At 37.2% G+C, this 13,247-nt stretch overlaps 1 protein-coding gene across 1 annotated transcript in view; it reads left to right on the top strand.

Moving 5' to 3' along the window:
- Positions 1-13,247, top strand: part of ATG7 (autophagy related 7) — a gene marked incomplete at its 5' end in the record, with an annotated part of 90,581 nt that overhangs the window by 23,084 nt on the left and 54,250 nt on the right. Inside the window, one exon of the mRNA XM_084269401.1 lies at positions 321-401. Coding sequence (XP_084125527.1) covers positions 321-401 — 81 coding nt within the window. The remainder of the gene's footprint in view (positions 1-320; positions 402-13,247) is intronic.

The raw sequence follows: 13,247 nt of genomic DNA, 5'->3' as shown, positions 1-13,247 counted from the left end.
TGCACAATAGTGTTGAGATCATATCATGACTTTGATTGAACTTTGCAGTCAGAGGAGTCAAACGGCAGGTGGTGCTGTGCCTCTATGTTTAGTGTTGCTTTTAGATAGTTGTGTCATTACTTGTAAATAGAAAAACAGTAATATAGAGAGAGTATAAATTTACTACAGGTGTTACTGGGGATCCACTGTGCCAGAACAGCATTACCCTGGTCATAGCTGCTCTTTACCTTTTCATTGAATGTGTGTGTTCTGTGCATGTGGTGTTTTAGAAATGTATTTTTCAGTTGTACAATAACGTTGTAATTTTTTTCATTTTCCAGATCCGTGGATTTTTATCAAGATTTGATAATGTGCTTCCAGTCAGCTTGGCATTTGATAAGTGCACAGCCTGTTCACCCAAAGTAAGACTGAGCTCCTATGTACTTTGTTTATATATAGAGAATGGTCTTGCTCTTTGTCAGTCATGGAGTGCTGAGAACTGCTTTCTATTTGACACTTTCTCTTACTTCTCTGTTCTCACTTCAGTTGTTCTTTCCTCATACCCATCCTCTTTAGATGTTTTCCAAATTTGTTTGGCATCCCCTATTAGCGTGCCATCTCCTAGTAAACATTCTAGTCAGCTGAAGAAACCAAGCCCAGACTAGGGCTGACGCATATCTGAAAAGTTTATCACATAAACAGTTTCAATACTTCTTAAGTTTTGTAGGAAAGAATAAAATTAGTATTGTTTTCAGTTATTTCTGGTGTCCAATGAATCAGTACATCTTTTTAGTTTTCTTGAACTTCTGATACTTACAAATATGCGAAGTTGTTTAAATTTCTGTTTTATCATACAAACCAAACGTGTAAAGAAGACTTAAGAAAATAAGAAATACTTCTGTAGCATTTCTTTATTGAAAAGGCTGTTTGATCTTGATACTACTGTGAAAGTCCTGTGTCACCTAAGAGATGTATGGCTGTTGCTTGGATGTGAGCTCCCCTGCCAGAACACTGGGGCAGCCCACTGCTGTGTCTGTGGGAGGCCTTCTCTTCAGTCTTGGATTGTTTTCCTGTACCGTGGCCTTGAAAAGTTTTTTTTCTGGCAGGTTTTCTATGGGCCTGTAGTACAGGCTTGAGAATTTTTTTACTGGGATATTTCAATGTGAAGATTCAGAGGTTCTGACTCATGATTTAGACTGTTTGGGAGTACTGTTAATTTAGTTAATTCTTGTGTACCTTGAGACTTACTCCAAAAAGGCAGTTTTGTTCTTCTCAAGACACTTGTCCTTTCAAACAGCTCTCAAAACCTTTTGAGCCACTATCATTTTTGTGAGGACTTGGACAATTTCTTCCCCAGTACTCTTTTTCTTTCTCTAGGCTACCTGGGTACATTTGGCAAGTTTTGAAGGATTATTAGTGTTCATTTTCTTCCCAGAAATTGAAGCGCTAAACTTAAAACTGCAGTTATTTTTAGAAAGATGTATATGCCTTCTTGAATAGCTGAAAGCGCAGCAGTAGCTTAAACTTTATGATGGTGAAGGCTGAGAAGTTAAGCTGTTAGAATAAGCTTTTTTCTCATTTTTCCTTTTACTTTATTTTTTTACTTCTTATCTCTGATCCAGGTCATACTGATATATAAAAACATACATTGATGTAGATAAATTAAATGCAGGTATCAATTTTTTGTTAGCAAATCATTTCCTTTTGGAGGTCATTTTAAAAGACCCCTGTTTTACATAAACAGACTTGATGATTTAATAAAAACTGACTTGGATTTTAGCAGCTGTGCAATTCCCAGAGAGATCACTTTTCATGTGGTTTGGGTATTAAATTACTTCTCTGCTGAAAAGGTTGCTTCATTGGCGCACATATTTCCTTACAGTAGAAACACAGCATTTGTTTACTTTGCTAACTTTCTATTTATTAGCATAAGAGTGTGTCACCCTGTATTATCTGGAAATCCGATGCTAATACTTTGAAATGACAAATCCAATTACAATTTAATTGTAGTCTGTATGTTGGTTTGTTTTGTTTGGGGTTTTTTTAGTGCAGTGATTTAGCATAATTCAATCCTGATCTGTGTCAGATGTACTGTAGATTCAAACTTTTAGCACGGGAGAGAAGTGGCTTTTGTGATACAATTCAGTTGACTGGTACCATATTCATTTTCTTCTTTCTTATGTCAGCATTCTCTTTCTTGAGAGTTTGTCATGCTCTAACTTTTAAAACATAGAACTAATGAATAAGGATATATATTTTTTAAAATCCCAGTAGTTCCTAAGCCATCCAGTACAGCTGAATGATCTGGGAGAAGCTGCTAACAATCTGCATGTTTAGAGATGAGATTCCATTTCATTGTGACTCAGTCATGACTTCATTACTCTGTTTTTGAAGCTGAAGAGACCAGACGTTCAAGCAGCCAGCTATTCCTTACCCAGAATTGTCCTAAACAGGCTGGATGCCAGAGAAGCTTCCCACAGGCAGTTGTTCAGGAATTCTGGGATGGTCGCAGCAGGAAACCAATCTATTTTTATTCTGGGCCAAATTTTCCTTGTATGATTCCCCCTCTGTCTTGTTCCGCTGCTGCGCAAGCGTGCTAGAATGTAAAGTGCCCTCTCTCAGAGCTAGCAGCACTGCTCTGCTAGCTGGGTAGTAGGGCCAGGGAGCAGTGTAAGCTCTTATGATGCACGTCCTCTTCCACTTAAACTTACTCTCTTACTAGGAAGGAAAAGTCCAAAGTTCTTTGCTTGTAATAACGGCTTTTCTTACAGAACGTGAATATTAAGCTTATTACGCACTGTGCTTATTAAGCTGTCTGCCCTGTTGGGAGCAAAATAGGACTATTTTTCTCAGAATAGTATGATGAAAAGCATTACCATCCTGTAGAAAAATAGGTCCTGATCCTGTAGTACCCATTCTAGCAGGCAACTGGCTAAAGCCTTGAAATATGAATGTTAAAATATATGTTTATCTTAATGCAAAGCTGCCAGTGTTTGTATTTTAATAAGGGTGATGGAAATCTTCCTGTTATTGTTCCTCCCTCCTCCTTGTATATCATGGAATGAGCCAGGAAACCTCCTAGATTCAGAGTTTTATGTCAGGCTAGGTTATTCCTACTGGATGAACCCTCTGCTATTACATACAGCTCACTGATCTTATTTCCTCCAGAGTTTGGATTTATTGCCCATATGCTAGAAAGCTAGCTTATTTTCCTTAAAGGTATTTCTCTCCTTCACCTACTGAAGTTATGGTGTGTAATGATCTCCATTATCAAATATTTAAAAAAAAAAAGCATCAGGAATGTATTTTCAAGTTCTTTTTCAACTTTCTCTTTGGTATGCTGAACAGTTGAGCTGTTTTTGAAGCACTGAGTAATTTTACTGACGTATTTTTAAATGTTTTTCATTTTCATTGCATTTCATGAAGAGGTAGACACTGGGATCAGGGATGGTATTCTAGGTACCATGTCCCAATTTCTGTTTTCAGTCTAGCTATTTCCCTACCCTTGCAGACGTTTTCCCTTTTTAACATCCCAGGAATACACTGAACACTTTTGCTGTGACATTTACTAAGTGCCTGTGTTGCGTAAGTTATTTATGAGTGTTTCAGTTTGAAATCTATCATCATGTAGACATTAACAATGCTTTTATTGTTCTCATCTCCTAACTGCTTTGCATGCATTTTTACTTTAAATGGCTCCAATCAGTTATGACACTAACCTGAACTAGTCAGTAACTTAGTGATTTTTTTTTTGTCAGTTGAGGCAATTTTCACTTTGATACCAGCAAGACACTTCATGTTTGCCCTAGCTGCTCTGAGAAAAGACTTTCATATTTGCTTTCTCCCAGTAGCAGCATACTGTATGATCTGTCAGTAAAACTCTTTTATCTTTTTATATTCTGCTTCTCTCAGTTCAAGTATTGTGTTGATGTTTAGAGATGTATGCATGAGGGGGGTGGGTGGGCATTGGTGTTGTTCCTGCACTAAAAAAAGCCAGCTCTTGGAGAGTTTGCAGAAATGATGGAGGAAATGAGAAGTGTTTGTCCTTCAGGAATGCACACTGCAAAAATTTAAAAGAATGTTTAAAAATATGTAATGTTAGGTCTGTGTAATTTAGTCCTCTTATAACTTACCTTATTTTCTGAATTTACATGTTAACATTTAACACTTCTGTGTTCAGTGTAGCATACTGCTATTTTCGTTCATACTGACAGAATGCATCATTAATATCCTTAGGAATATTTTCAACACACTGAGTTAAGTGTAATATTTTGTTAAGGTAGCATAGAATTTTGTTGTATGATAAGTGATTTACATATTGCTTTTGTTTTTCCTCTAAAAGAAAATCTTTTTAACTCGGGGGAAGCAGGAGGCAGGATGATTTCACCCATAACTTTTGAAATCTCACGCAGTCTTTATATAAATTTTCAATTCAGTGAGAGAATTGAAATAATACATATTTTCATTTCAGAATTAGTCATGGTGATGTTGGCTTTACTGCTGTTGCTGCAAAGATGTGAATTCTTGAACATAACACCTGGTTCTACTGTTTAAAAATACTGGATTTATATAATAAAGTCAACAAAATACAATGTAGGTTGTCCTGAGTAAAAGGGTACTAACAGAAAGAAGCTCTGAGGTCTACTAAGAAAGCCACATTGCACTAAGAAATTATGGCCATGGTAATATGACCATCACGATGATGGTTTTGTTACCTTAGAGGAGGGAAAATGTGATCAAGAACCCCAGAAATCTTAAATGTAACATTAACTTTAAACATTACCCTATTTTGTGAGCAGAGATGATGTGTGGAATCAGAGGTTTGTTCAGTTTTGTGAATTGGAGGAGGTGGGGAGGTGTGCATACAGACAGGATGGATGCTAATTGAAAAGTGGGACATAAACCCACACCACTGAAATCTAATAAAGTGGGAGAGAGCTCATTATCCTGTCCTATATCTCACAAAAAAACCAACATGACGTTAATGTGTAGGTCAGTTGAGAACTTGGGTCTTGTTACTCCTTGCTTGCTCCATCATGATGGCTGGAAACATCACGGCAAACCCGTGTGAAGGCAGCAGTGCCAAAAACACTCTTGCGCATAACAGCTCTGCAGTAAGGGGGGTGAATGGGAGGAACGTGGGAAAAGATACCATGTGCTTACATTCAATCTTAAATAATACCAAAATTCAGAGAGCAGGTTGACATTCCCCTGTGTTCACGCTGTTCTGGCTAGATTGCAAGAGTCAGAAATGATGGATGTTTTGTACCAGTTACGCAGAGCTGTGGGATGGAGATTTATTGACATTTAATAGATAACGTAGGTTGTTGACACCAAGCAGCCTTCCAAAGTCAACAGAAGATAGGATTTAAAAAAAAAAAAAACAGGAAACAAAGCAATGCTTTATCTTACAGTACTAAAAAAGAAATTCAGGAGTCAAAGAATTCAAGAGACTTTTCTTTTTGACTGCTCTTCGTTATTTTCTGTTACAAATTTAGTTAGAGTTATAGTGGACTAATTTCTTGCTGCTCTTATTTTATATTTCTGTTAAGGAGAAGAAACTAGTGTGTAAGACACTGTTCCATTTTAGCTTATGTTGTTAATGTATTTATCCGTATTAAGAATCAACATGGTTTATAGAAAGTTGAAGATCAGTTTGTGTCTTGTGAGACTAAACCAGCAAGCCAAATATTTTCACATGGGTGAGAATTTGTGTTCTGTGCAACGCTCTGAGAGGAGGATGTGTTTTCAAAAAGTCTGATTTCAGGACAAGAACATCTTAGCCTCTGAGAAACTGGGAGCTGCTTGTGCAGAGTCAAAGTGCTTCTTTTGAGTGTGGGTGTTTGCAACTATTTAGATGTTGAAAGAGGACAATTATTTTTACACTATCCACTCCGTTTGTCTTGATCATATGAGACTTCTTCCTGGATGGCAGATGTAACCATTAGGTATTTTAGGAAGATTGAATACAACTTGGCATAGAAAATGCATCTAAAAAACAAAACAACTTTCCTCCCCAAGTCCTCGTGGTTTAAGGTCTTCATGGCATGATGGAGTAGGTAGCTAAAGTTTCCTGAAGAGTGGTTTTAGGAGCCGTTCTTCAGTGTTGGCTTCTTTACAATGGAAGTTTCGAACTCCAGTGGTTAAATTATTAAGCTTTCTTGAGAGGGTTTCTCTGAAACTTGTTTTATTCCTTCTGCCTTTTCTTTCAGAAAAGCAGCAATTCTGTTGTTAGTACTTCTGGTTTTGGAATAATAAAGTTGCTAGATTGAGTCCCTGTTTTGTAATAGGTAACACACTTCTGTCCTTCAGAGAAGAAAACTTATTTTGTTTTTATTCTTTATTTCTTTGGTGAATTTGTGAAGTGCTTCCTGATGTTTAAGTGAAATAGCATGCTAGTTTCTGCTGATGTGACAGCGTAACATGTTTGATATTAGAATCAGAGCTCTGTTGCGGAGAATCCCAGAATTTGATCCAAAAAACAGCTGGTGTTACTGGTCCATAGTATTGACCAGTTTACTTGTCTCAAAGTTAAATAGCATTAAAAGAAGTGAAATTACATTCCAGTGATTTTTCAGTGATGTTAAATGGATGTAAGGCATTATTCAAAGCAGTTGTGAGAGAGAGGATGGTTTATGAAGTCCATCTTAAATGGAAATCTATTATCTGAAAAAAACAGAACTAATTGAAGTGTCTAAGTGAAAATGCTCATAAAATATAGTTTCGAAACCAAGAATAAAATTAATTTTCCCATTTTCAAGTTTAACTTTAAGATATTGAAGGAAGAAGAAACCTACCATTAAAATTGTTACAAATGATTTGTGTTTCCGACAGGTTGTATTTCTGTTGCATTACTATAATACCGATACTATGGGCCTTAGTTCTTTATAAATTGGAGCAAGAGAATTGAAAAAACAAAAATGTTCTAAGTCAGTAGGAAAGTCAGTATTACACTGGGTCTAGAATACTGCTTACAGTTATTAATTCTAATGGCATCTTAACGCTGTCTGTCATCTCTCTGTCAAACTGTTAGAGAATTCCTTTTGTGCCAGTAAAGTCAGAAGTGAACTGAAGTGCTTCCACTTAATATATATGCTTGCTGGTCGACTCTTACATAAAATAATTACAAAAACAAAGTTAGGGAGTACTGAACTGGATGGGAACTAGGATCATAAAGCATGTAGTGATGGTATGGTGGTGATGATCATCCTGCCATTGCTGAGTGTAGCAACAGTTCAAACCTAATTCAGTCTGGAGCACAAAAGGTTCATTTGGCTGGATATGAGTAGTTTGTAATTGTTCTTTTTACTTCAGTAAGGCTTTTGCATATTTGCAACCTAATGCCTTCTATTGCTTTATTTATTGTCCACTTATTCCAAGGATTCAGTGCATATTGATCAAAGAGAATACAGAGTATGCTTCAGCTCTGCCATTTATGCCTTGAGTTTATTTGTAAGCTCGAATCACTGTAAGAAAAAAAGCCAAAAAAAAAAAAATGCCTGCATGTTTCTAGCTGGAACATGTAAGGTTCTTCAGTATTAGTGACTATTAGAAAAAGTAATGGAATGTACTGTCATATTCAGTGCAATAAATGAGACAGAGTACTTGTTCATGTCAGTTAGGTGTGAAGGGTGCTGTCAGCTGTTAGAGTGTGTGTAAGAAACTGAACTGGTTTGAAAAACTGGCAGAGTTTCTTAAAGGTTCAAGTCTAAATCCCACGAAGGAAAATGTTCAGGCATACGAGGTTATGGTCCAGAGCAGTCTTTTGAAGTGATAACTTGGATAGCCAAGTACTTCAGCGTTACACAGTGCAGCACTGTGTGCATTTGACCAATTTGGCCATAATTCTACCTCTGCATGTTAAAAGGTAATGTCAACGTGCAGCAGTGAAAGAATGGAAATATGGCCAGATTTGTCTTCATGGTCAGGTCTTGTAGCAGTTGTCTCTTAGAGTTGGGTGATGATGTGAGAGTCTGATTATTTTTTTTCCCCTAAAATCATCATGCAAATAGAACTTTCTTAGAATCTCAGATTTAAATTGTGCTAAAATTTTAGATTGCAATATTTGTAGGTTAATTGTCTTAATTATAATTGTAATCTCACGAGATTAAAGGGATGGGTACTACATCTTTCCCTACGTTAGTTTTTTAATACCTTTTCTTAAACTATTGTAGCTTTTTATTTGTATACTTTTCTTCTCAGGAGCCTGCCTATGTCTATAGCTCTTTTTTTTTTGTTAAACTTAACAAATCATCAGCCTCACTTGATTGTGCAACTTTTTTTGTTAGCAAATGCCCATGTAGGCATTTTTGAACAGTTTAAATTTACCCTTTATTCAATTTTTCCACATTTTTACAGGGTTGCCTATTATCTGCGTCTTTGCAAAAATGCTTCTGTTTTCTTTGAAACTGGAAAAAAGTGAAGGAAATTGAGTTTTAAAAGACAGTAAAATAACTGAAACTGATGAAGCCCAGTAAATATGTGTGGTTTTGGTGTAAATACTGTTGTTCCTCCAGTGCTGTTTTGCATAGGTATGGTAGCACATCCAGATAGTAAAATCCTCTGCTCAAAATGGGGATTTTTGAGCTGGAGATGTGGATTTAGAAACTGCTGAGAGCAGCTGCAATTTGTGCTTAAGGTAGTAGTAGCTTTGGGTGCTTAATGTCTGACAGATCATACCTTATTATTGAACTGCTCGTGGCAGGGGAGAGCTTGATGGAATGAATGACTCATACGCAGCAGCACTCAGTCATTACTGGCTTTCTGCTTGCTGAAGTCAACCCATCAAAGATGAGCCACTCCAGTCTTTGTAGAACCAAATTGCCCAGCAGCCAAAATGGTGTTCAGCATCAGACAGATGCTTTTCTGTGAGAAGAGTAATTTTCTTATATGTTTGGGGAAGTGACTGTGCTTCACTCCCAGCGCTAGGGATGGTCTGTGGAAAATGGATGCTGTTTCTGGAGTGTTTCTTCTGGGGGAAGAGAGAATTGTGCTATAGATGCCTGGCCCTGTATGTGGGGAACAAACAGATTATCCAGCCACAAATTGTCAATAACCTCAGATGTAACTGGCAGAAAAGAAAGGCTTTCTACAGTGGCAGCACAATAGTGACTAATGCCAGTATGAACTGGAGCCAGAAATGTTGTAACTGCTGATGAGCTAATCAGCATAAATTTTGGAGAGGAAGCAGGGATAAATAAAGTTGTAAATATCCATCCAGTATAAAATGTGGACTGAGCAAGAGATGGCTATGAGGTGGCTGAAGAATATACCCATGCAGTGGAAGAGGTCAGGACAGATGATCTAATGATACTGTCTACTTAAAAACTGTTGTTCCTCTATTCTCAGTCTGTAAACCAGAGATGTTTATTTTCTTCTTCTCTCTCTCTTTATTCCTTTCCACTTCTATTTACTAATGCTTTCAGGCAGGGAGTGTGTTAACTTGCATGTTGTCCAGTACCCAGTCCTTATGGACTGTAATCTGAAAATACCATTATGTTTAAAACAATTTTTAGCAATATTTTAGAATGGAAAGAGTAACTAAGAGTAAAATCTCTTTATTATTTGTCTCTTAATATCAGGAAAAATGATTACTTGTAGATAAAACACATCAAGCTTATTTCAGAAAAGCTCAGTGTGTGTCCAGTTCCTGAGGAGTTAATGTTGACAAGATCATGCTTACCTGACATTTCTTAAATCACTGAGAACTCTATTTTTCTTCTTTTTGTTATTCAGAAGATGAAAATGAAAAGTCCCAAGATAAAAAAAAAATGAATTAAAAATAAAGAGAGACCTTTCAGGGCCAATTCTTCATTAAGTTAATGCTCTATTTTCTATCCATTGCAGTTCAGAACCAGTACAGCAGCAGACAAAATGAGTCTGTATCATTACATTCCTACTCTAAATTAAACAACCCCTTTCTTAAATGAATTTTCAGCGTATTGTGCTTTTGGATTAGTTGTGGTTTTATACTCCTTTGCTTTCATTTTTAATACTGATTATGGGAAGGTAAGGAGAAGAATTGTGTATGCAGAGGGTGTTTTAATTGTCTGGACATGAGCCAGAAATGATGCTGTTCTTGCCTTCTGGTTTATAACCTTCCAGTATTTTGAGAATAGCTGTCTTCAGTGTTCACCTGGGATATATACAGCCTTCTTCAGAGCTTCGCTTTATCATCTTGTTCTTAAAACTTAATCGTGTGTGAATGCACAAGTGTGCATGATCATTTGTACACAGGTTTTTGATAATACTTGGAGTATTATTAGAAGATGAAGTGTCTATAGAGTCACCTCTGTGCTTGTGTACTGTTGTGAGGCTTTTCTGTCCTGGTATTGTGGACTGAGTCCCTGAAAAATCATTATGTGATTTTCAGGGAAATGGTTTTGTTGCATTCTCTTTCATAGATGTATTACAGGATCACCTTATTTGGCTTGCTTTTACAACTTTTTAGCACCAAATGGCAATAGAAATTGTGAAAAAATACCAGAATTGTGGGTCTCGTGATAAAAACTTCAGCATGAGCATTGCCTCCTGTGCAAGTCCTGTGAACCACAGGATCCCAGTGCTTCACGTGCCTCATCTTACTCTTTTCTCGCTTAGGGAGCTTCTTCATAGCATTGTAGTCTTCCACTGAACTCCTTGTTTTAATAGCAGATACGCTGAGCTTTGAAGAGTTTAACTGGTAAGACTTTCACACATCTTCCTTGTTTTCCAAGCAGCTGCTGAAACCGCAAGATCCCTTTTCAGCACACGAATACTCACTGTGTTTTTCTATTCGTTCTGTGTCGCCTCTAACTGGGCAGTTACCAGTGTGCAAAAATACATCCAGGCATGTACAACTCTAAATAGAACACTGAATGTTGTGGTTTTTCTGAAATGTTTAGTGAAATATCTGTCACTTTTGGGGGAGGCAAAGTGAGGAGGGAAGTGTGGTGTGTTTTTTGAGTGGAAAGTGTTTAAAGCCAGGAAGAGTGTAAGCCACAACACCCATTTTGTTCAAGAGGTAGGCTACCCATATGTCTCACTTAGTGTAAACAATAAACTTGGTAACATTAATTTCTTATTTTTTCTGGAAATGAAACACAGCTGTTTAAAGCTCTGCAGATGCTAACTACATTTGTTTTAGCTTTTTCTTTTTCAGGTAAATACCAGTAGAGAGTTTAAAAATTATGTGACAGAAATAAGGCATAAAATGTGAGCCAGTGTTACATCAGTGGCCAGGTTCTTAGGATTAGAAGCTTGGGTTTTGTAGCTGTACTCAACCAGATATTAACTTTTATGCTACAAAGCAATCCTGGGGCCAGATTCTCTTTCTGAATGTCTTCCTACCCAGCAATTGAGACTTCTTTGTGAAGAATGCTATTAAAAAGAATATAACACCAAGGCTGCACATCTGTTTTTTGTTTCAAAACAAGTACTTTTACTCTAAGCCTTTATTTTTTTCCTCCTACCATGAGATTAGAGGTTTTGTTCAGTAAACAGACAAGAATAAAAAGATTGCTAATAAAATGGGTTACTGTGTATCGTTTACACAGAAGTCTTTAGCAATACATGAATTAATCCCCCTTGTGTTAATGTGTGTTCACGGGTTCATTTGTTCTGTTAAAATGCCATCATGTGAAAAATCAATTGTAGCTCTGGCTCTGTAAAATGGAGACTGGAACCAAGGTTATAGCCTCAACCTGAGAGGAGATTTACATGTGTCAGGAAGGAGTGGTGTTAGAATGGGCATTCTCCTGACAGTGTTTGCTACAGACATGACATACAGAAGGCACACTACTTTCTAATTCTCCTCCTTAGCTCTTAAAAGTGACCCACAAGTGAGAAAAAGACAAAAGTTCCTTAATAAATCTGGATTGCTCCAGCTTACCTTGATGGGCACAAGAATTATGTTTTCCTGGTTCTTCTTGTTGCTGCTTTGCAGGGTTTTTTCTGCTTGAGAAAATGAATTGCTCTGCAGTGACATTTCACAGAATGACTGTATAGTGACATGTTTATTCCTGGAAAAAACTTGTGGGTTTTTTGTTTTTTACCTCTGTGGTCAGACAGTAGCTAATTTGAGATCAATAGCAATAATAATGTTAACATCGCTCAAGTATTTTCCTCCTGTAAAGCTGTTGTTCAGAATGATAAGGTTCGTACTGAATGCGGTGTAAGCAGCAAAGAGAGTTGTTAAGAACTAAAAAATCAAACTCATGCCAAGTGTGGGCCTTTAGACTCTGCTGGGCATGATTAAATAGGAGAAAATTTCCTTTCCACACATCAACACGGGCACTTAGAAAATCTGGAAACTTTTTTGTTTTTTGGTTTTTTTTTTAGATCTATTTTGTGCTTATTTGATGTCCAGACTGGCTTTATTCCTCATGACCTGTAGAGTACTCCTGTGTGGTCTCCTGGCATAGGAACTTGAGATTAGTTTTATTTTGCCTCCTTTTTTTTTTCTTTTTTTTTTCTTTTTGAGGTGTGCTCAGTGCCTAGAACAAATATATGCCACATGACATTTATCCGAGGACAGCTGTTACAGGATTTGCACAGTAAAGGTTAGATGTGAGCAAGTTAGTGGTGTTTATCCCTTTTGTGGCATTTATTATAAAGTTTTAATTATCTGAATTGGGAAATAAAGTCCCTGAAGGTAACAAAATGTTCTTTCAATTGCTGCCTGTAATAAGAGGGTTTTGTTATAGTGTATGCTGCCTTGAATGGTACCACCACTGCTTAGGTAGCAAACTGAGTGGTGTTCCCAGGCCATTCTTTGGCTCCCTGATATGGTGTTCTCTGTGCCATAGGGCTGGAATTTTGGTTTTAAAATCACTTATGTCCTTCTGTTCATCGGGCTCATCCCACTATAAAAAACGAGAAATGATCATCAGCAAGTAGGCTACTTGGTGAAGTGTCTCAGGCTTCTGTGGTTGCGAATAGAAGAAAAACGCTCTGTATTGTGGTTCAGCTTCTTAAGGTGCTGTGTCTATATGTTACCTTAACCTGAATTTGCCATGGTAGTGCCATAGAAAGTCTAGCAGTGACGTGATGGAATTTTTACAGGCGGCAAATACAGTTTTAAGTCTTTCCATCACAATAGCAGATTCAGGCATATTCATGTGTATGGTTTGAAAAACCCCACAACACTGCAGTTCACTAGATCCAAAAATACATGCGCTTGGCTCCTGGTTCTGTGGCCTTTAATTAGTATCTTACTAAGCTGACAGGGGACTCCCTTGTCTCTTCCATGTTAATCAGAACACAAAGGGCACTTGCATTTAACAAAAACC

The sequence above is a fragment of the Gallinula chloropus genome (genome assembly GCF_964237585.1).
Source record: "Gallinula chloropus genome assembly, chromosome: 12".
Classification (NCBI taxonomy): domain Eukaryota; kingdom Metazoa; phylum Chordata; class Aves; order Gruiformes; family Rallidae; genus Gallinula; species Gallinula chloropus.
This window is presented reverse-complemented; position numbering and strand designations above follow the sequence as displayed.